Consider the following 21,482-nt stretch of genomic DNA (forward strand, 5'->3'; position numbering starts at 1 on the left):
AGTTGAGCAGTTCATCTCAGACTCATACCTAACAGACTGCACCGCATGCTGAGTGGAGTAATGATGCCTGAGATCGCATTCTTTGAAAGCTGCAATTTTCGTCTTGCAGATCAGGGAAATAGCAGCTCTATTAAGAGATGAGAAAATCGCACTTTCTTTGATGTAAAGGTCAAGTTACTTGAACATAAATAAAGACTGAAAGATTGAAGCGCTGATTGTGAAGATTTAACACGATCAATACACAAGCAATTCAAACATTTTATTTGTAAATCATTTTATTTTGGACGGCAAAATAAAATAGCTTGAGTAGCTGCAGTGTGTTTAAAAATAGAAATAGGCCATCAGTTAACGGTGTAGACAGGCCTGTTGATTATAATGCAAGCGCTGCAGTTTTGTGTTGCAACCGTAACCAAACTTAGGATAACCAAAAAAGGCTACAGCTGCATATTTACATACTCGTTTTATTTGTGAAATATAAATCAGTGCCACATAGCGAACACCCAAAATGCTCATCATTTACTCGCTTTTACGTTGTTCCAAACCTGTAGTAATCCACCAATTGTTTATTTTTTTATTTTATTTTACCAAAACACCAAAAGTTTTACAGTTAGCCAATGATTTGGTGATTAAATTTGGGGAACTAAACTCCATGTGCAGTTCAGAGTGTCATGTTCTCAGATAATAAATTAAACCAGTCGTAGAAAAATTCTTCGGCAACTCTAAATTTCAGCTGAACAAATTTCACTTATTGCAACTCTAGCGTTATTTTTAGGCACAATGAAGTGGGTACACACTGCTAACATGTTTACGTAATGTAACTTATGCATGCTGCATAAAATAGAAGAGGTCACAATGTGTCATCTGAGAAGCGCTGATTTCAGCCCTCCAAATCTTTTTTGGCTGAAATTGAAAATTCATTTTTGTGCCGTTTCAGGCGAGTATTTTTGGTTGCTGAAATTTTGAAAATTGGTTGCTGAAAATATCTTCTTTTGTGTTCCACATGAGAAAGAAAATCAATCGGTTAGGAACCTTAAGTAAATGATAACAATTAAACTATCCCCCTTTAAGAGGACTACAGGTTAAAAGGGCAAACCAGAATGTTAAAATTGTTTTGAGGGCCAATAGTCCAATAGTCCAAAGAGCTCTATATCAAACAGCTGAGCTTCGGTACTGAAATTGTCTCTAAAGCACTAACAGAAACATACCGAACGTGGGCAGGTACTTCCAGGTAAACACGGTAATGTAAATAGAGTGGGTACTTAAGGAAAAGTCATTGGAAGAGCAGCAAAAACAGCATGTCATACACAAAGAACTGTGTTCACAGCATGGCGGCCAGCTCACAGGTCTGTTTTAAAACAACACTGGCTGTAATGAGTAGCTGTACCTGGGCATGAAAAATGAGCATCTGCTTTTGCAGATAAGGCATCGCTAAAAAAAAATGAAATGTAGCTTTATTTGGTATGTCTGGTGGTGGGGGAAAAAATGTAGGATATGATGCATGCTGACTTCAACACAGGGCATGTGGAGAGGGGGGAGAAGCAATGTAAACAGATGGAATGGAACAACACTGCCCCCTACTGAAATGCCATGCTCTCTCTGTTTTTTCACGAAAACAAATTTAATTAAAAAATGTAGTTGAAAACACTAATTACAGAGCATGTATATGATAAGAAAATGCATGACTGATCTGTTCAAGCAGCAGATGAGAAGAGTTTCGTGATGTAGAGGACACAGACATGGCCTTCACTCTGAAGATGGTGCTCAATTCTCTCAGGACAGGAAGTGATCCTGCTGCTTCTGCTCTGAAGTCCATCACCAGTGTGGGCACAGATGGCAACACTGAACTTAATACACATATTAGTGCTTACATTGAGTTGTCCTGCTGACCCCCTGAATCTGTGCTTGGCCAGACCACAGAAATATGGTACGGCTTCAGATCTTCTTCAGAGACGAAGTCTGGAGCGTGACTCATGAGGTCATGACCCCTGAAGGATTTTGGAAAAGCTATGACGTCTCTGATACTGGGAGCTCCTACAATGATGGACACCAGTCGATCCAGTCCTGTTCAGAAGAAAAATAGCAATTTTATAATTATTAGGAATGCACAACTTTTCGGTTACATTATTGATTATGCATAGTGATTTTTTATGTGTAATTTTTTCATATAATTAATATACACTAACGGTCAAAAGTTTGGGGTTGGTGAGAATTTTAAATATTTTTGAAAGAAGTCTCTTCTGCTCACCAAGGCTGCATTTATTTGATCAAAGTAAAAAAAAAAACATATTGTGAAGTATTAGCTGAATCTTCAGCACTCATTACTCATCTTCGGTGTCACATGATCCAGAATATTCCAATATGCTAATTTGGAGCTCAAGAACAATTTCTTATTATCAGCGTTGAAAACAGTTGTGCTGTTTTAATATTTTTATGGAAACCATGATATATTTGTTCAGGATACTTTGCTGAATAGAAAGTTCATAGGATCAGCATGTATTAAAAATAGATTTTTTTGTAACATTATAAATATCTTTATCTTTACTTTTGTTCAATTTAATGCATCGATGAATCTATTTTATAAAAATCTTAAATTCTTTAAAAAATAATCATATGGAGCACAAAACTTTGAATGGTAGTGTATTTATATTACAATATTTAATAATAGATATTTAATTAATTTATTCATGCATGCTCATTTCCCATATTTTTACATTTAAATGACAACAAATGCTCACTTTAACTTAATCTTTAAAACACATAATTAAACAACACTGTAAATGTAATATTTAGCAAATCTCAAAATGAATATCCATTTGTCATACTGTACATTATAATATTGTGATGCCTAAATTCACTTGTAGAAATTCACTTGTTAGACATTTAAAACAACTAATTTTATTTTTTATTTTTTTGGAACAAAGTAGTATATCATTATAATATCTGCTATTAAACCATTATTGGCCATCGCATAAAAATAATACAAATTTTAAAATCAGTGTATCCCTAATAATTATACATATTTCTCTCAGATGTTAAAGACATATTTTATACTCTTTAATCTTTATAATGTAAACAAGAACATGGTAATTTTGTGTATCACAGGTTATGCAAGCTGTAAAAACAGCTCTAGTTCTGCCATACACAGAAATAAACCCAAACAGAAGTTCTCGAATGATCAAGGGCACTTCATGCTTCAGTTTACAGTCTCAAACTGAAACAAAGCTGCCAAAATTTCTTGGCTGGGCAAGCAATTTCAGTTTCTGAGCATGACCGTTCCACTTTAACCAACAGGAGAATGTAATCAACAAGGCCTTTCGTCACAGTGGTACCCAACAACCTTGCGAAAGTCCAAGGTAGCATGTATTGAATGCTCACTCACCTAACGCAATTCCACCGTGAGGAGGGGCCCCGGAGTCCAGAGCCTCCAATAGATGAGAAAGAAGTGATGGGTCTTCCTTTAACACAGACAGCATGGAAAAAAGACACAGTGGACCTTGTTCACAGCCTTTTCAGCTTGAAAGGGAATTGTTCATAGTCTCAGTATGTATAAATCGTACAGATCCATACATCTACTTTAGTGCCAAGAGAGTAAATGGACCTTCAAAAAGATTTCCTTTGTAGATACAAATCTTATGATAGCACACTCAACTTGGGTAAAAACACCCTAATGTGATCTTTCTTCTCCCTGGCTCTTAAGATCCAAAGCATCTGTGCTCTTAAAAGACGGTTAAATATAGCTTAATGGGTTGCCACAGCGACCGAATGGGTTGTCGGTGGTGCGGGGGTGTTAAGTAAGAGTCACAAATAAGAAAATGGTGCAGTCGGGTATCTGGACACATCTATTACAGGTGCTTTAACTCGCTGTCAGAGTAGCATTAAATGATGCACTTCGCTTGCTATGTAATTTTTCACTCTTGTTCCATTACCTTGAGAATCGTGTCCAGGATATACAGCTGCTGAGAGGCATTGTGGATACGAATTGAACCTCCTCCGATCTCACAGCCATTCAGCACCAAGTCATAATGCTGGCCACGCACCTGAGAAAGCAGATAAACAGGTAGGGGAAGCATGTGGAATTTAGAACGAGATCATACATTTCCTCTATGATAAACCTGGCTCATCAATGTAGACTTACAAAGTGATAAAAGCATAGACTAGTGCTGGGTGTCAACAACAACCTCACGGTACAATGCACATCAAAATACATAGTGGGGTCTAAATGCCTGAGACCACCAGTAAAAATGCTTCTATTTTGTATTGTTCTTTTCATTTAATACACAATTTTTCATTACAGATTCTACCATATGTTATCTAATGCTTCATGTATTTTCGTCAAAATTTTTTTTTTTTAAAGATCAAATTTTTTATGTCTTTTGGAACCTACTGTATGTCACATTGCGAACAATGATGATATCATGCTAATCACATCTGAAACTTCATTTGATGTCAGAGGTCGGTTCATTTGATTGGTTGGTTACAAAACTAATCAACCCTTTTGTGATTATTGTGACTACTGGATAAGGATTTGTTTTAATTGTTTTGATTCAGACTAACTCGCTAATGAGTAATTTAGACCAATTTGACTAATTCATTGGAATAAAATGACTCCAAAGATTGATTTACTCATATATCAGACAATCATCACTATGAGCAAATTTTAGAGAACAGCAAAACTAGAAAAACGCACACTTGGTTTCAAAAGTGTTTTTTAAAGGAAACCATACTTTTATTCAGCAAGATCGCATTAAATGTGACAGTGAAACCATTTATAAAGTTATTTAAAATAAATGCTGTTCTTTTTTACATTTCTATTCATCAATGTCAATGAATCCTGAGCATAATGCATGACTGTTTTCACAAAAATGTATAGCAGCTGTTTTCAAGAGTGATAATAATATTATGTTTCTTTAGCACCAAATCATATTACAATGATATCTGAAGTATCACGTGACACTGATGGCTGCTGAAAATTCAGCTTTGCTATCAGAAGAATAATTTTAATAATAGTGTATATTATTTACTATTTTAATCTTCATGACTGTCAAGATGTCCTGTCCTGTCCTGTCCTCATCAAAATGCAATGCTATGATTCTGTAAGGTTAAAAAAGACAATCTGTGATGATCCACTATCTGTGATGTGACACTACATACGTTGTGGGGCTGGGTGCAGAGCAGATGGACGTCCTCGGGGACTGGAGCCGTGAAGGGATGGTGGGCAGACTCAAGCATCTCTGGATTATCCTCTTTGGGTAAGAAGAGGGGAAAGTCCACCACCCACAAGAAGTGAAAGACAGAGGGGTCACGAACAGGCACGCCGTAGTGCTCAAGCAGCTCAGCGCACTGCAGTCTCAGCTTCCCCAGCAGAGGACGCTACAACATGACAAAATTAATTTACATTTTTTACTTTATAGCTAAACACAACAGTCAACAGTGACAAGAAATTATCAGAAAGAGGTCATGTTCAAGACATGTTGCAGGCTGGACTCGAACCTGCATCACCGACATGAATTAGCTTTTATTTTTATATTTTAATTTTCATTTTAGATTAAGTTTTAGTAATTTTACATGCTTTTGGCATTTTATTTTTGTTTTATTTTGGGGGGTATATTTCTATATAGGTTTATTTTTATTTTAGTTTTAGTCATTAGTAACTTTATTTCAGATAGTTGACAATTTTCTAAGTTTAGGTTTTTCATCTAATATTAATATTTTATTTCAGCATTATTTTAATTACTGAAAACTGAAATTAATAGTTTTAGTTTATAATATTTTTTGTCCATACAATGAAAGTCAAAGGGATCCAGTGTTATTTTGGAGCCCATTGACTTTCATAGTATGAACAAAAACAGTTGAAACATTCTTCATACTATCTTCTTTTGTGTTTTACAGAAGAAAGTAAATCATACAGGTTTGGAACAATATGATGTTGAGAAAATGATAAAAAAAAATATATTTGTTTGATCTATCCCTTTGAGATACATAAAAGATTATGAATGTTTCAGGTTAAGAACCAGAAACTTTATGATAGCCTTAGGAAGCATACTGAAGTGCTACAGAAAATTTGAGAGTCACTTCTAACCATGGATTTGTCATTTTAAAAATTAAAAAATCTGACTAGTAGTTTTTTGATCATTCATGGAACAGCTAAAAAAAAAAAAAAAAATCATGCATTTAGGGGCAGGTACATGTTAATGAATGCCAAGATCTCTAAAACTATATTTGAGGAGAAAGATCTCCCTCAGCTCTCATTTCTCTTGCTTTCTGAGCTAGCATCACCATTCATCCCACAACCTCAGCACACAAAGCTCGCCAGTTATCCCTAGCCATCTCCCACTCCTCTGCTTTGTGACTAAACAGTGTCTCACTTTGTGCCAAGCTCACCATCTGCACCAGCCCTGAGCGAGAGCTGAGGCATGGAAAAGATGACTATTCTTTTAAAGTGATTAGATCATGTCAGCATTCCTCTGAAGCCATATTTTCTAAAAAACCCTAGTCATCAATCACTTTAGGGCACAAATACTGATGGGAAGGTACTTGAGGACCACAAATAAGGATGCTGATCATTGAATTATTTACTCCAACGCAAAATGTCTTGATGTACTTGTAGTCCAACTGTAGTTTTATTTAAATATATGCTCGCTGAGCTCTCATGATGCATCTAAGAAACTGAATCAACATGGTTATATCAATCTGTGAAGACAGGGAACAAAATGGAGGCGGATACGCACCACGTCCTCCCGGGGTCCGGCCGTGATGAAGATCAGGTCTCCAGCATTGGCCTGGGCCATCTGGAGCAGCTGCTGTTTGGCCGTGTCCGAGAGCAGCCGGCTGAGAGGGGATTTCAGTGAACCATCTGCCCTTACTGGAGCCACGCTCACCTCCTGTACGACACACGGCGCAAGCACAGCAATGATCATCCATTTCCTCCACCGGACCATATTCAATTGCAATTGACAGCATAGGGCACAAACTCTTGAGCAATCATCAGTTTCGAGAACTCTGCGGGCTGGTTTCCCAGACACAAACCAAGCCAAGGCCTGAACTAAAATGGATAGCAATGGAGAATCACCTTTGACGATGCCATTTAGTTCAAGCCAAGAACACTAGCTCAAAGTTCACTTTACATTTATACATACAGACAGAAGAATATATAAAGTGTTTTCAGTGGGAAAACTAAGCAGCTATCATAAGTTTTAAATAACTTTTTTCTTTTTTTTTTTTTGGTAAGTTGCCTTTATTTTATTGGATAGTAGAGACTTGACAGGAAAAAAAAAATCTAACTTGAGTCACCTGAAGTGGTGTCCACATTAAACATTAAAAAGTTATGTCCCTCATCATTACTCTTGACTGTTATAGGAGACTATTATTAACACAACGTTCCCCTTTTGACAGGAATTAGATAATCAGTAAAAAAATTATCAAGATGTACTTTTTAGGAAGGATATTAAAGGGTTAGTTCACCCAAAAATTCCAAACCCCGTAAGAAGTTCGTTCAACTTTAGAATACAAATGAAGATATTTCAATGAAATTTGAGAGATTTCTGTCCCTCCATTGACAGCTACGCATCTACCACTTTGATCATAAAGAAATCGTAAAATGAATCCATATTAATTGAACGGTTCAGTCCAAATTTTCTTAAGAGACACGATTGCATCCTCTGATGAACAGATTGAATTTAGGCTTTTATTCACATATAAACACTGATAAATGCACAGAGCGAGTCAGACAGTGTCAGACTGGTAACCCGAAGGTTGCGGGTTCGATTCTCAAGCAAATGGCTGCCCACTGCTCCGGGTGTGTGTCCACGGTTTGCAGTGTGGTGTGTGTGTTCACTACTCACTGGGTTAAATGCAGAGGACAAATTCCAAGTATGAGTTACCATACTTGGCCTTCAAGTCATGTCATGTCACATCAGTTATGGTAAATGGAAGCTGAAGCACGCTTGCTTGAAGTGCGAGAACCAATGAGGTTCAATCTCGAGTGTTACGCAGCATGTTTGAGCTTCTGCAAGAAGTCCTTGTCCGTCAAGCAAGAACAGTTCAGCTTCTGTTTATGTTTGATGATGAGTGTTTATATGTGAATAAAAACCTAAATTCAATCTGTTCATCATATAATGCGATAGCGTCTCTTCAGAAAATTTGGACTAAACAGCTCAATTCATATGGATTAGTTTTATGATCTCTTTAGGAACTTTTAAAAAGTCAAAGAGGTAGTTGCGTAGCTGTCAACGGAGGGACAGAAACCTTTCAGATTTCATTAAAATATCTTCAATTTTGTTTTGAAGATGAACAAAAGGCTTACGTTTTTGGAACGACATGAGAGCGAGTAAAAGATTATTTGTTTTTTCATTTTTGGGTGGACTAACCCTTTAAATTAAATGTACTATATTACTATACACTTCAAGTTTGGGGTTATGTTAAATAATACTAAACAAACAAAAAATATGGCAACATATTTTATCAATAATTGTTTTATAATATACTACTGGCAAAACTACACTGATTTAAGCCTCACAAGCCTTAAGTATATTACACAGTAAGTTGCAGTTTGCAGCTTGCAAGTTGTTTGATTTACTAAAAAGTACCAGCTCATCAGTCATTCATCCAGGTAGTCAGTCAACTACTGTATGGTTTTGATTTACTAAAAATAACTCATAAGAGTCAGTTGTTTGGGAGTCGGGCTACACACTACACTGGTTGAGTGATATGTTTTGTATCCACTTAAAATGGCTCATAGGGGATGAGCAATAGCGATTCTTGGCTTAGCATCATCACTAACAAGAGCAGACTGAGACAAAATGCAAATTAGTATTAATTTGTATCTCAGTACAAAGCATTTAACATGAATTAACATGAAAAATTGATCAAACCATTTTATATTATATAAATCATTACAAGCTAAAAATTGTGAATGTACTACATATGCGGTGGAGGAAAAAAATACATCTAACATTCCTTTTATAAGACTCCATGGACGGCCTACAACACACGTTCAACACATGACCCTCAGTGAGGTCGATACTTGCCTCAGGGTAAGTATATGGAGTGTGTTACATTTGACTGTTTTGCCACCAAATCATCCTGACTTATTGATTACTTTCAGATAAATATTTCAGGAGACCTCCCATGATGTGCACACACTGAATGCTGGTAGTGTTCCATCAGCAAACAGACACGAAACTCACCTGACCATACTGGGCCTTCGCTGCTTGTTTGAGGAACTCTAAGTCTTTGCCCTTCAGGTGTTTCTGTGGAAGAAATGTCACACAGTTAGCTTCACCTGTTCCAGAGACAGTATAAGGGGGAAGAGATCGGCCTCTCATAGAAATATGAATGGCAGAAATTGTGATCCTCAACACATTCAGTAACAACTTTTTAAAGAATGTCATCTTATAAGTGATTAAATACAATAATGTGATTTATATTAATGATTATGTTCATTGGTTTCCAGTATAATACGAATTAAAAGGAACACATTTCTGGTGTGGTGCCTTCCTGATGAGAGTTCTAAGGAATTTACTAAATTTATATAATGAGTGAGTACATCATGAATCCATCTTCCAAAACATGTTTTTGTCTTAACCTGAATCACTATAGTATGCCTATGATAATAATTGTTTGTTCATAAACCAGGCTACACTAATTGCACTGTCAGTTTTGAATCACTGAAATAAACTCAAAAGATTATTTTGTTTGGAAATCAGACTACACTGTGCTGTTGATTAAATAGTGTTGATTCAGTGTTAGGGCATCAGTAACAGAATCTCCGGATTCTATCCTCACCATTCCTTCTGGGACACAGATAGCCTGAATGCAGCCACCAGGTTCAAGAAGTGCATCTTTGATGAACTCGATTTGCGTTTCCTGGAATGCCGTGGTGACATCCACAAGCTGAATACAAGAAAACACATCAGAATTAACTCAGGCCACAACTATTACATCAGCCTTAAGAAGGCAATACACAAAGAGATTTGTATTAAGACTTGTATTAACAAGATCATTTGTGCAAATTTACTTTAACATTTAAAATTTACTTGTAAATTTAGTACTTTAATAATATCTTATGAAATAAAGATAGATGTATTTTAAAAATCAAAATATAACAAACAAATAGAAAAGTAAAAATATAAAAGAAAATGTAGTTAAAATACATACACTACCATTCAAAAGTTTGGGGTGAAAGAAGTCTCTTATGCTCACCAAGGCTGCATTTATATGATCAAAAATACAGAAAAACAGTAATAACGTATAATATTATTACTATTAAAATAACTGTTTTCTATTTTAATATAAAATGTAAAATTTAATTATAAGATGGCAAAGCTGAATTTTCAGCAGCCATTACTCCAGTTTTCAGTGTCACATGATCCTTCAGAAATCATTCTAATAAGCTGATTTGGTTTTCAAAAAATATTTCTTACAATAATCAATGTTGAAAACTGTTGAGCTGTTTCAAATTTATGTAAAAACCAAAAACTGTTGAGTTGTTTAAAATCTACTTGAAACCTGTAATACTTTGTTTCTCAGGAAAAATGTTATGTTATAAATGTCACGCTCAATTTTAATCAGTTGAATGCATCCTGCTGAATAAAAGTATTAATTTCTTTTTATTCATTCCAAACTTTTTAACAGTAGTGTATTTAATATTCATCTGTTATTTTTCTAAATGCTAAAACATCACAGATTCAGCAAAGGGCTCTAAATCTACAAGCAGAACTGAATGCATTCAGGACGCACAACGGTCCAAGAGAACGCATCACGAGAGATTCATTTTTAATTGTTGAGCACCGCGTGAAAATCTGTGATGTGTGGGGAAACAGGATGCCAGCACAGAGTGACGCCAAGGACGGCCAGCATGCAAACAACCTCATTGATGTCTTACGTCCAATCTAGGATGATGTGTACAAAGAAAGAAAGTGCAGTCACCTTCATCCCAAATCTAGTGTCTGGTTTGTCAACTCCGTAGTCTCTCATGGCTTCCTCATAAGTCATGGAGGGAAAGGGAACATTAATCTGTCCTTTGTCCTCTGGCCAGGAGTACTGGACCAAGCCTTCAATCAAACTCATGACTCCAGCCTGGTCTACAAAGGATATCTCAATATCCACCTAAGAGATGTGTCAACACAGAAGAGAGAAATAAGCCAAAATGCTTTGTTCACACTGCAAATGAATCTGATTTGTTTTTCAAATCTAATTCTTTTGCTCAGACAGTGTATAAAACCTGATTTTAAGGGTTTAAGACATTGTGGGCCCTATTCTAACGATCTGAAAAGCAAGTATCAAGCATGAAACGCAAGTAACTTTGTGGGAGGGTCTTGGGCGCTGTTGCTATTATACCGGCGGGATAAATGACTCTTGTGCCCGACGCAAATCTAAAATGGGTTGGTCTGAAGTAGCTTCATTACTCATAGGTGTGGTTTGGGCGTAACGTGAAATAAACCAATCAGAGCGACATCTCACATTCCATTTAAGAGCAGGCGCGCTTGTTCCATGGCGGATTGCTATTATAACGGCGGATTTGCCAGGCGCACGCCAGGAGCGGTTCACAGCCGAGGAGAACAACGTTCTCGTCAGGGCCGTAAAAGACAGAGAAGTGACATTGTATGGGGATGGGAGAAACTCACCCAAATTAGCTTCGGTTAAACAGGCGTATAAAAATTTGGGTAAATGTGTAAGCTAGATTTATGCCTATTTTTTCACATCTTCATGGACACAACAATGATTTCCCTCGTGTCTTAATATTTTTCCATGTAATAATGTATGGTTTTCTAAAAATGAGAACTGCTGTGTCTGTGTGTAGATGAGATAAGCAAAGTGCATGCGCGTTGTGTAGACGCTACATTGATTATGGCCAAGCATGCGCCCTTAAAATAGCATATGAATACATGCGCAACTAGGTTTTTCCTGGTCAGTGGCGGAATTGTTTTCTAAACCTGCAAAATAGCACCAGGGAACGTTTTGCGCACAAGTTCATTTCCTAATTTACCGACATGCGTCTGTGGAGGGAAAAGTCCGCTGTGCGTGGGTGCAAAATAGGAATGATACATGCGTCGGTGTACAAAGTCAATTGCGCTGGGTGCAAGATAGGGCCCTATATGTTTGTGTTTTTTTTGCAATTCAGATCATCAACAACTAATCGGATTTGACTTAAATGCACCAACCAAAAAAAAATCAGATTTTTGCTGCCTGTCTGAACAAAACCAAAATGGTCTTTTGGGGTTCATGAGTGAGCCTATTAGCAGCTCTAACCCTCATGAATGGGAGTTAGAGCAAGTCACGTCATTAAAACACTCAATATTCATCTACATCAGAAGCGAGCCCCAGCTTCACAGATATCGTCAGATGTGCTACATGTTTCCTCCCAACCTTTAGCACATCATTACCTGTGTGAATTCAGGCTGTCTGTCAGGCTTGGAGCCCTCATCTCTGTAGCAGCGAGCGAGCTGAAAGTACCTGAGATTGCAGGAGATAACCAACACGCAAGTGACTGTGGGCCAAATATTGAATGACATTTTTAAATCATGCATAGCATATCATTTTCCTTTGACAGACTTTTCATAGAACTAGCCCGCAGTCCTGGCTTAGCGCAACTATTAATCCAAAGAGACGTGCTGCCAAAATTTAAATGAAAATGGTTCTATTGTGGTCATTATCATTTTTCAAAATCTAATAGAAACCAGACTTATGCATTTTCTGATTTGACAATGACAGAGTTGCTTGCCTGTATAAAAATGTTAACACAATGCTAGTGTGTTCTGGGTGGTTGCCACCCTCTCTCACACTTTTGTTTGCCTGATTTCACTCCAACTTTATTTCACGAAGAACTTTTTAAGTATTTAAAAGGTGCACTCAGAAAAATCATTTAATATTTATAATAAATTCATAAATAATTTACACTACCATTCAAATGTTTGGAGTTGGTAAGATTTAAGTCTCTTATGCTCTCCACAGCTAATTTATTTGACCGAAAATACAGTAAAATAAGTAAAATTATGATATATTATTACAAATTAAAATAACTTTTTTTTTATTGATTTCATTATATTGCTAAATGTAATTTATTCCTGTGATGGAAAGCTGAATTTTCAGCAGCCATTATTCCAGTCTTTAGTGTCACATGAGCCTTCAGAAATAATTCTAATATTAACATTCATTATTGTCAATGTTAGAAAATGTTGTAAGCCATGATACATTTACATCAACTTAAGAAAGAAAAAGAACTTCGCTGTGGGTATATTGGGGCCTTTAGGCTGATACATTTGCAAAAAAATTTAATAAATAGAATCATTTTCAATAGAATCAATTTTTTTATTAAAAACTAAACAAGCAAGCCCAGCCCAGATGAGAAAAAGTTTAACTAAGTAAAAAGTAAAAAAGGAACTAAGTAACACAATTAGTTATTTTTTATTACTTTTCAAAGTAACTTTCTGTAACATTGTTCAGTCTCTTTTGATCAAATTAAACTTTTGAATAGTTAAATTTTTGTATATTTACAATTTACAAACTTAAACTTTAAATTACAAACTAAAAACAATATTTACAAACTTTTGTATTTATAATAAAAAATACAAATAAAAGGAGAAATCATAAAAGATGAACCTACAAATTTACATTCATATTACATTTGCCATCATCTCACTATCTTAATTTATTGAAATTGTATATAAAAAAAAATGTAAATTATAAAAAACAATAATAACTTATTTATATATAAATACTCTTTAGCATATCTCTAGTAAATATATTGTAGCAATATATTGATAAACACATTGATTTAAATTTTCAGTGTTTTATCTTTTAATTTATTTAGAAAAAAGTATTGCTTTAAAATACAAAATTTTTACAATCACTGTGTATTTTTTTAGATGATCAAAAATTCTTCTTATGCTCATTACAACAGTTTACATATCTGAGTACACATGCTGGGCTCCAACATCTTATTTAGAGTTTCACTGGCTGGACTGCGAAGCGTCATTTGAGTTTAAAATGAACGTGTCCTTGCATTCTAAAGCATATCACACTGTACATGCCGCATACATGTCACTGTTTTGGCATTTCATACAGCATTGGAACAAATGCAGTTCTGCAAATTCCAGAGCTGCTAAAAGCTACGAATAATACCATCTGATTCCAAGAGTATGTTGGCCAAAATGGCCAAAAGTTGTTTTCAAGGGGCTGTCATTCAGTGAAAGCAGTTTAGTGAATGTGCCAAGCATCTGACAACAATCTATGAATATAAAGGAATTAGAAAAAGGCAAGAAAATGTGATAAGAAATATGATTTTTACCGGTCTATGCCAGCCACCATAAGAAGCTGTTTGAACTGCTGTGGGCTTTGTGGAAGAGAGTAGAACTTCCCAGGGTCTCCAGATGGCACCACAAACTCTTTGGCACCCTGAAAAACAGTTACACTTGAATAAACAGTGTGTATTCCTGCCTCTGACTGAGAACTAAATCAGCCAGAATATCCCAAGCCAATCTGATAAATGAAAGTCACATTATGAAATATAAAAGAGAGAAGCAAAAATAATGTAGCACAGGGTGAGAAAAAGCATGGGAAAATATTTTTAAAAGTGTTTTAAGGTGCTCTTCGGTCATTTCTGACTGGAACATTTTCGGAAAATTTTATTTAAAAAAATCGGTGACTTTTATGGCATTTGGAATGTGAACACACACAAAAAATGAGGGCATGATTCGAGCAGGCTAAGTGGTTGTAAAACAAATAGTCACACATGTGCTCTTCGGTCAAAAATTACAACCATTGGAAATGAATGGGAAATCGACAAAAATGTACAATCTACAAATCGGCCACGATGCAGAAAAAAAGTGCTCAGCAATGAAGGGGTGAAACTCTAAAACATCAATAGTGCAAAACAGACCCACCCACTCACACACACATACATACATACACAATTATAAACACAAATGAACTGGTAGGGCTAATACCATGCAGCATAATTGAGTCAGAAGACTGAAATAAGAGGTTGAAATGAGATCGGATCCAGATGGATTAAGCTGTGATAAAGCATTCCTGTCTATTTTTGTACATTTTTTATAGAATTTTAATGTTACGTGTAACAAAATGCTTTCTCTGTATTCAGGTTTGACTGTAAAAATAGTCTAATGCAAAAACATGTACACTTTTTATAAACCTTGACAAAAAGTATTATTTGAGGATTTCTAAAAATTTAAATCCACATCTTAAAAGCAAGTCATTTTGTCCAAAAACTATTAGAGAATTCACAAGCCTCTCCATAGAGAGCTATACAGGCATCTAGTGGTTACACCATGAAATTACATGTTTTATTTTATTTTCTCTCAACAGATGGCGCTAATCTGACTTCTGCATTAATTGAAAAAATATTTTTAAAATTAGAATTTTTTATTTTTTTTTATTTTCAATGGCAAAAAATTACCATAATTATTGCATAAATATTAATAAGTACCATCAAATCCTCTCAAAATACAAAAGAAAAAATATAATTGAACTACACCCAAATGAGGAGCACCAGAGGGTTAATGATCGATTGATCTATCTATCTATCTATCTATGCTTTCTTGTGATGCACTGAAATGAAAGTGACAACAGTATAGAAAAAAACACTGTAGTTATGCATATCTCAATGTTGGAATATGCAATAGTTTTTAAGTGTGTTTTATCATGTTACACATTATGCGTGACAAAAAAAGTAAAAAAAGCTAGAAAATAATAATAAATTATTTTAGTACCGATGCCATTGTATAAATTCACTCACTATTCTCACTCAGCCATGATTCATTTATTCCACAACCTAAAGTTTCCAGTAACACCAGATAAAGTGGGTAGCATTCAAACGATCATACATATGTGTCAAAGCTTTAAAAGTTATAAAACTTTGAAACAGATGTACAAGTTCTCAGCACAACAAAGCCAGAGGGAGGAAGCCAGAGTGATGTGATTGCTCACAAAATTTCGGGTAATGATCTGGCAATATTTTGCACCAGCTGTAGTTTGTTGTTTGGGCAAGCCTTACAAGGGGGTCTTGCAGGAAACAAGAAACAGAAGCATGAGTCACCATAGAAGCATTGGAAAATAAGTTATCATGAATGAAACGTTTCTGCAATTACAAATGTTTTTATGCTTAGTATGTCAAGCATACAAGCTTCATTTTTTGGATTTAGCTCAGTAAGTATTATATTTGTTTTTGTGTTATTTGATTATAAATACAATTTACAATGTTGGAAGTTAAGAAATAAATAAACACTCTTAGATTCTTAGTGCTCATTAGTGCCAGGTTTTTTAATTCCTGAAATAACTTGGAGTACATCCGAATCATAAGCACAGCTGTTGTAACTTTATGTATAATTTTCTGAACATTTCCATACTGAAACAATGTGCAGAGTAGCACAGCATAGATTCCTATGAAATACAAAATACTGTGTATCTGAATTAGCAAATGGTCTTAAGTTTTGGCAAAGTCCCTTTCAAGGAAAGTCTGTTCACTTGGCAGCCATATTTGCAATGCCTCTGGGCAGCTATTTCAGGCATCCTATTTATTTTAATAGGGGTATCCTGAAATCTCAAAAACTGCCGCATTTAAATAACATATTTCAAATCAGAAACAACATCTGACATGGACTGTCACATAAATGTTGTTCAAATAGCATTTAAAAAAGCTTATTTTTCATGCTAGACCAGCCAATGCGCATGTGCAGTCCTTAGCAGTCTCAGATCACTGACTGTTTCTATGCCGAAACTTCTAACAGCAGCAGCGGTGACTCGATGACTTTACCAATACTGATTGACTTTTTTGTTTAGAGGATGGGACTTATCCCACCATATTGCACTTTGTACTTTGTCCCATTCGTAAGTGATATAAATGTACCGTCTTTGTATATCTAAAGTCTTTGGTTTTGGTTATACGAATTAAACTAATTCATATCGTAAAAAAATACCTACCCCAGGTGTTCTTTTAAACAACGTTGGTGTTTCCACATCCACAAATCCTTGGGAAAAGACAGGTAATGCTCAGTGAGTATTGGGGTACATTAACTAAGCAAATGTACTGTATGCACAAGTTTGAAAATTCCACTGTTAATCCTCACCATGCAAATTGCAAAGGTACTCCCTCATTTTCATCACCATTTGTGATCTCAGTCTTAAATTATACTGCATCCCGGGTGACCGAAGATCAAGATAACGATACTGCATCCTGAGGGATTCTGATTTCTTCAAGGAAAACAAAAAAAGAATTAAGATGAAATGTATCAATGGATTTTTTTATGCTGCTTGGACAACAATTTTTGTCTGGATCACAAACACTGTTGGTCAATGAACCTCATATAATAAAAATAACATCCATCTGGAATTAAATGCATTGGCTATTCCACAGCAAATGACAGAGAGTGACTATCAAACACTGTCAAGAAACACTCCAGGGCCATATTTAATTACATTTTTTCAATTCAACAAAAAATCAGACAACTTTTCATGATAAATGACAAAATATACAGTGAGGAAAATAAGTATTTGAACACCCTGCTATTTTGCAAGTTCTCCCACTTAGAAATCATGGAGGGGTCTGAAATTGTCATCGTAGGTGCATGTCCACTGTGAGAGACATAATCTAAAAAAAAAAAACACAGAGTTTGAGCTCCCTCCAAAGATTCTCTATTGGGTTTAGGTCTGGAGACTGGCTAGGCCACGCCAGAACCTTGATATGCTTCTTACAGAGCCACTCCTTGGTTATCCTGGCTGTGTGCTTCAGGTCATTGTCATGTTGGAAGACCCAGCCTCGACCCATCTTCAATGCTCTAACTGAGAGAAGGAGGTTGTTCCCCAAAATCTCGCAATACATGGCCCCGGTCATCCTCTCCTTAATACAGTGCAGTCGCCCTGTCCCATGTGCAGAAAAACATCCCCAAAGCATGATGCTACCAGCCCCATGCTTCACGGTAGGGATGGTGTTCTTGGGATGGTACTCATCATTCTTCTTCCTCCAAACACGTTTAGTGGAATTATGACCAAAAAGTTCTATTTTGGTCTCATCTGACCACATGACTTTCTCCAGTGACTCCTCTGGATCATCCAAATGGTCATTGGCAAACTTAAGACGGGCCTTGACATGTGCTGGTTTAAGCAGGGGAACCTTCCGTGCCATGCATGATTTCAAACTATGACGTCTTAGTGTATTACCAACAGTAACCTTGGAAACGGTGGTCCCAGCTCTTTTCAGGTCATTGACCAGCTCCTCCCGTGTAGTTCTGGGCTGATTTCTCACCTTTCTTAGGATCATTGAGACCCCACGAGGTGAGATCTTGCATGGAGCCCCAGTTCGAGGCAGATTGACAGTCATGTTTAGCTTCTTCCATTTTCTAATGATTGCTCCAACAGTGGACCTTTTTTCACCAAGCTGCTTTGCAATTTCCCCGTAGCCCTTTCCAGCCTTGTGGAGGTGTACAATTTTGTCTCTAGTGTCTTTGGACAGCTCTTTGGTCTTGGCCATGTTAGTAGTTGGATTCTTACTGATTGTATGGGGTGGACAGGTGTCTTTATGCAGCTCACGACCTCAAACAGGTGCATCTAATTTAGGATAATAAATGGAGTGGAGGTGGACATTTTAAAGGCAGACTAACAGGTCTTTGAGGGTCAGAATTCTAGCTGATAGACAGGTGTTCAAATACTTATTTGCAGCTGTATCATACAAATAAATAGTTAAAAAATCATATATTGTGATTTCTGGATTTTTTTTTTTAGATTATGTCTCTCACAGTGGACATGCACCTACGATGACAATTTCAGACCCCTCCATGATTTCCAAGTGGGAGAACTTGCAAAATAGCAGGGTTTTCAAATACTTATTTTCCTCACTGTACATACAGTAATAACTGAAAATGGTGTAGGCTGAAGCCTTTAGCTAAAGCCAATAGAAACAAAAAAATGCAACAAAAAAATTGCACTATAGGTCTAGCCTTTAATTAACACTAATTTTAATAATAATAGCAATACAAATTAAAACACTGTCTCCAGACAAGACACAATTACTGTATTACAATATACATTTGTTTAATGGTTATAAAAATGACAACAACAAAAAATCCTAAAAATATATTTTTGATTGAATATGATTTTTTTCTGCAAAACATACACTACCATTTGGGGTCACTAAGATTTGAAAAATAAATTATTAATTTTATTCATTAAGGATGCATTAAATTGATAAAAATAATTATTTGATATTGTTATAAAAAAAATGAAAAAAATCTATCACGGTTTCTACAAAAATATAAAGCAGCATAACTGTTTTTAACATTGACAATAGAAAGAAATGTTTCTTGAGAACCAAATCAGCATATTAGAATGATTTCTGAAGGATCATTTGACAATGAAGACTGGAAGAATGGCTCCTGAACATTCAGCTCAGGAATAAAATATATTTACTTAAAATATATTAAAATAGAAAACAGCTATTGTAAATTGTAATAATAACAATCCACAATATTACTGTTTTTACTGTGTTTTTGATCAAATAAATGAAGAATAGGTAAGCATAAGAGCCTTCTTTCAAAAACATTAAAATAATATTTTTGAAGGAACCAACATTTTTGAATGGTGATGCACATCATTTTTCCTTCTGAATGATATGTTGTTCTTCGTGAGATTCACCCTAGAAATATTGCAGGCAAAATTTTATTTTAAAAAGTCATGCATGCAACACTTTGTTTTATCATATTTACTTACTTTGACAAATTCTTTAATCTCAAACGGCAGCTTTCGGCAGGTATTCAGCACGTTCATGCTCTCAGCACAGACCTCAATGTCTCCAGTGGACATTGTCTAATATTGAATAAAAAGGACAATTTTACACACATTTCACAATAAACAGTACAGTGTCAGACTTTTCTCTTTACGTGCAATTGAACAGGCATAACAACCTTATTCTCCTGTCCCTCTGGTCTACGCCTGACCCGTCCTTTTACCATGATGACCGACTCCACCGTGAGGCCAAGAAAAGCATTCTTCAGTTCAGATTTAGACTAAAAAAATTAAAGCGTCAAAAGAAAAATGTTATGGTGAAAACACCAACAAATAAACCAACATGTGGACAGCATCAGAATTAGTTTATAAAATACAAAACAAGAAAGAGAATTGGTTTGCTACCTCTTCCTGTGGGATAAGAATTTGCACCAATCCACTGAAGTCTCTCAAGATCACAAAAAGATCTTGCCTAACAAGTCAAGAACAGAGAATGTGTTATAGTGATGTGGCCCAGTGATATTCGAAAAGAATAAGCCTTGTCTCTAACCTATGGAAGATTGTTTCTGCCATAGAACAAAAAAATTAAATGGTAATTGTGACTTTCTATCTCACAATTGTGACTTTTTTCCCTCAAAATTCTGAGTTTACCTCTCGCAATTTTGCTGCTATATTATATATTTCACAATTCTCACTTTTTTGTCACAAGTCTATTTATATGCTTCTGATGCTTTTTCTAAAAATTGTGAACAAAAAAATGTCTGAGTTGAGCTATAAACTCGCAATTGTGAGGAAAAAAGTCAGAATTTGAGATAAAACGTTGCAACTACCTTTTTTCTATTCTGTGATGGAAACGAGCGTCCATACAAACCTCAGGTACTGAATCCAGCCACATAAAGTAACTTCTTCATCTATTTGACTGGAGCACAGTTCTCCACATGTGTGGCTTCTCTGTGAAAAACTGCTTTGACCTACAAGAAGAAGAAGAAAATAGATTAAAAAAAAAAAAAAAAGGCAATAACAAATACAAAGTCTTGTTCAAGGTCACATTACCTGAAGTGTAAGTAGAGCAGGTTCTGGAGAATTCATAAGCCCATGCCAAAGAGTTTGGAGGAAGAGATGGTTTTGTGGAGTAAATTTGATTTATGGAAGGTACTGATCTCGTGCTGTACACACACCTCAACACCTGCTGGGCTGATCTAAGAAAAAATAATCTGTATTTGTTTGCCATTGTCCGTTATGAGAGGTCTTAGTGTCTCTGGCTACATTTAACCTTTATTCTCTTTAACAAATGAAAATATACATTTCAGAGCTGTTATTCCACTTGACTGTGTACATGTTTTGTTCATGTCTTCTTTGTGTACGCGGTTGTAGTTCTATAAATCCAGTTACATTTTTGCAGTTAATGTAACACTGGCGGTCACCTTTGTTTTTCTTTCCTTTCGTTAATCTTGTAGCACATACGCCAATCTACAAAATACAAATACATATAATAGTAGGATAATATGGCGTATAACAATAAGTGAATCAAAATAAATCCTGTTGAATTTTCAATGACATTCTGAATCATGACAGTTGTGAAGTGTATCCGTGTGTTACATGAAGTCAGGCGCATGGAATACTTTGACACGACTAATCAAACAAGATCTAATCGATTGTAACATGGCAACTAGTTACTTACTTATATTACATTTATGTGCCATGCTTTTACTTTGATCACCGCCAATTACTGATCTTGGTAAATATGG

General features: G+C 35.7%; 1 protein-coding gene across 1 annotated transcript; it reads right to left on the minus strand.

Moving 5' to 3' along the window:
• Positions 1-246: 246 nt before the first annotated feature.
• dars2 (aspartyl-tRNA synthetase 2, mitochondrial) lies at positions 247-21,368 on the minus strand. Its single transcript, XM_084120762.1, has 17 exons — positions 20,788-21,368; positions 20,606-20,705; positions 20,140-20,206; positions 19,914-20,015; positions 19,720-19,815; positions 17,085-17,208; positions 16,939-16,985; positions 14,288-14,394; positions 12,384-12,453; positions 10,927-11,106; positions 9,784-9,891; positions 9,186-9,248; positions 6,729-6,881; positions 5,152-5,370; positions 3,927-4,037; positions 3,380-3,455; positions 247-2,061 (listed from the first exon to the last, which is right to left on the minus strand). The coding sequence occupies exons 1-17, from the start codon at positions 20,963-20,965 to the stop codon at positions 1,865-1,867; spliced, it is 1,998 nt and encodes a 665-aa protein (XP_083976888.1). The 5' UTR covers positions 20,966-21,368; the 3' UTR covers positions 247-1,864.
• Between the last annotated feature and the right edge of the window lie 114 nt (positions 21,369-21,482).

The sequence above is a fragment of the Abramis brama genome (genome assembly GCF_963993115.1).
Source record: "Abramis brama genome assembly, chromosome: 7".
Lineage (NCBI taxonomy): Eukaryota > Metazoa > Chordata > Actinopteri > Cypriniformes > Leuciscidae > Abramis > Abramis brama.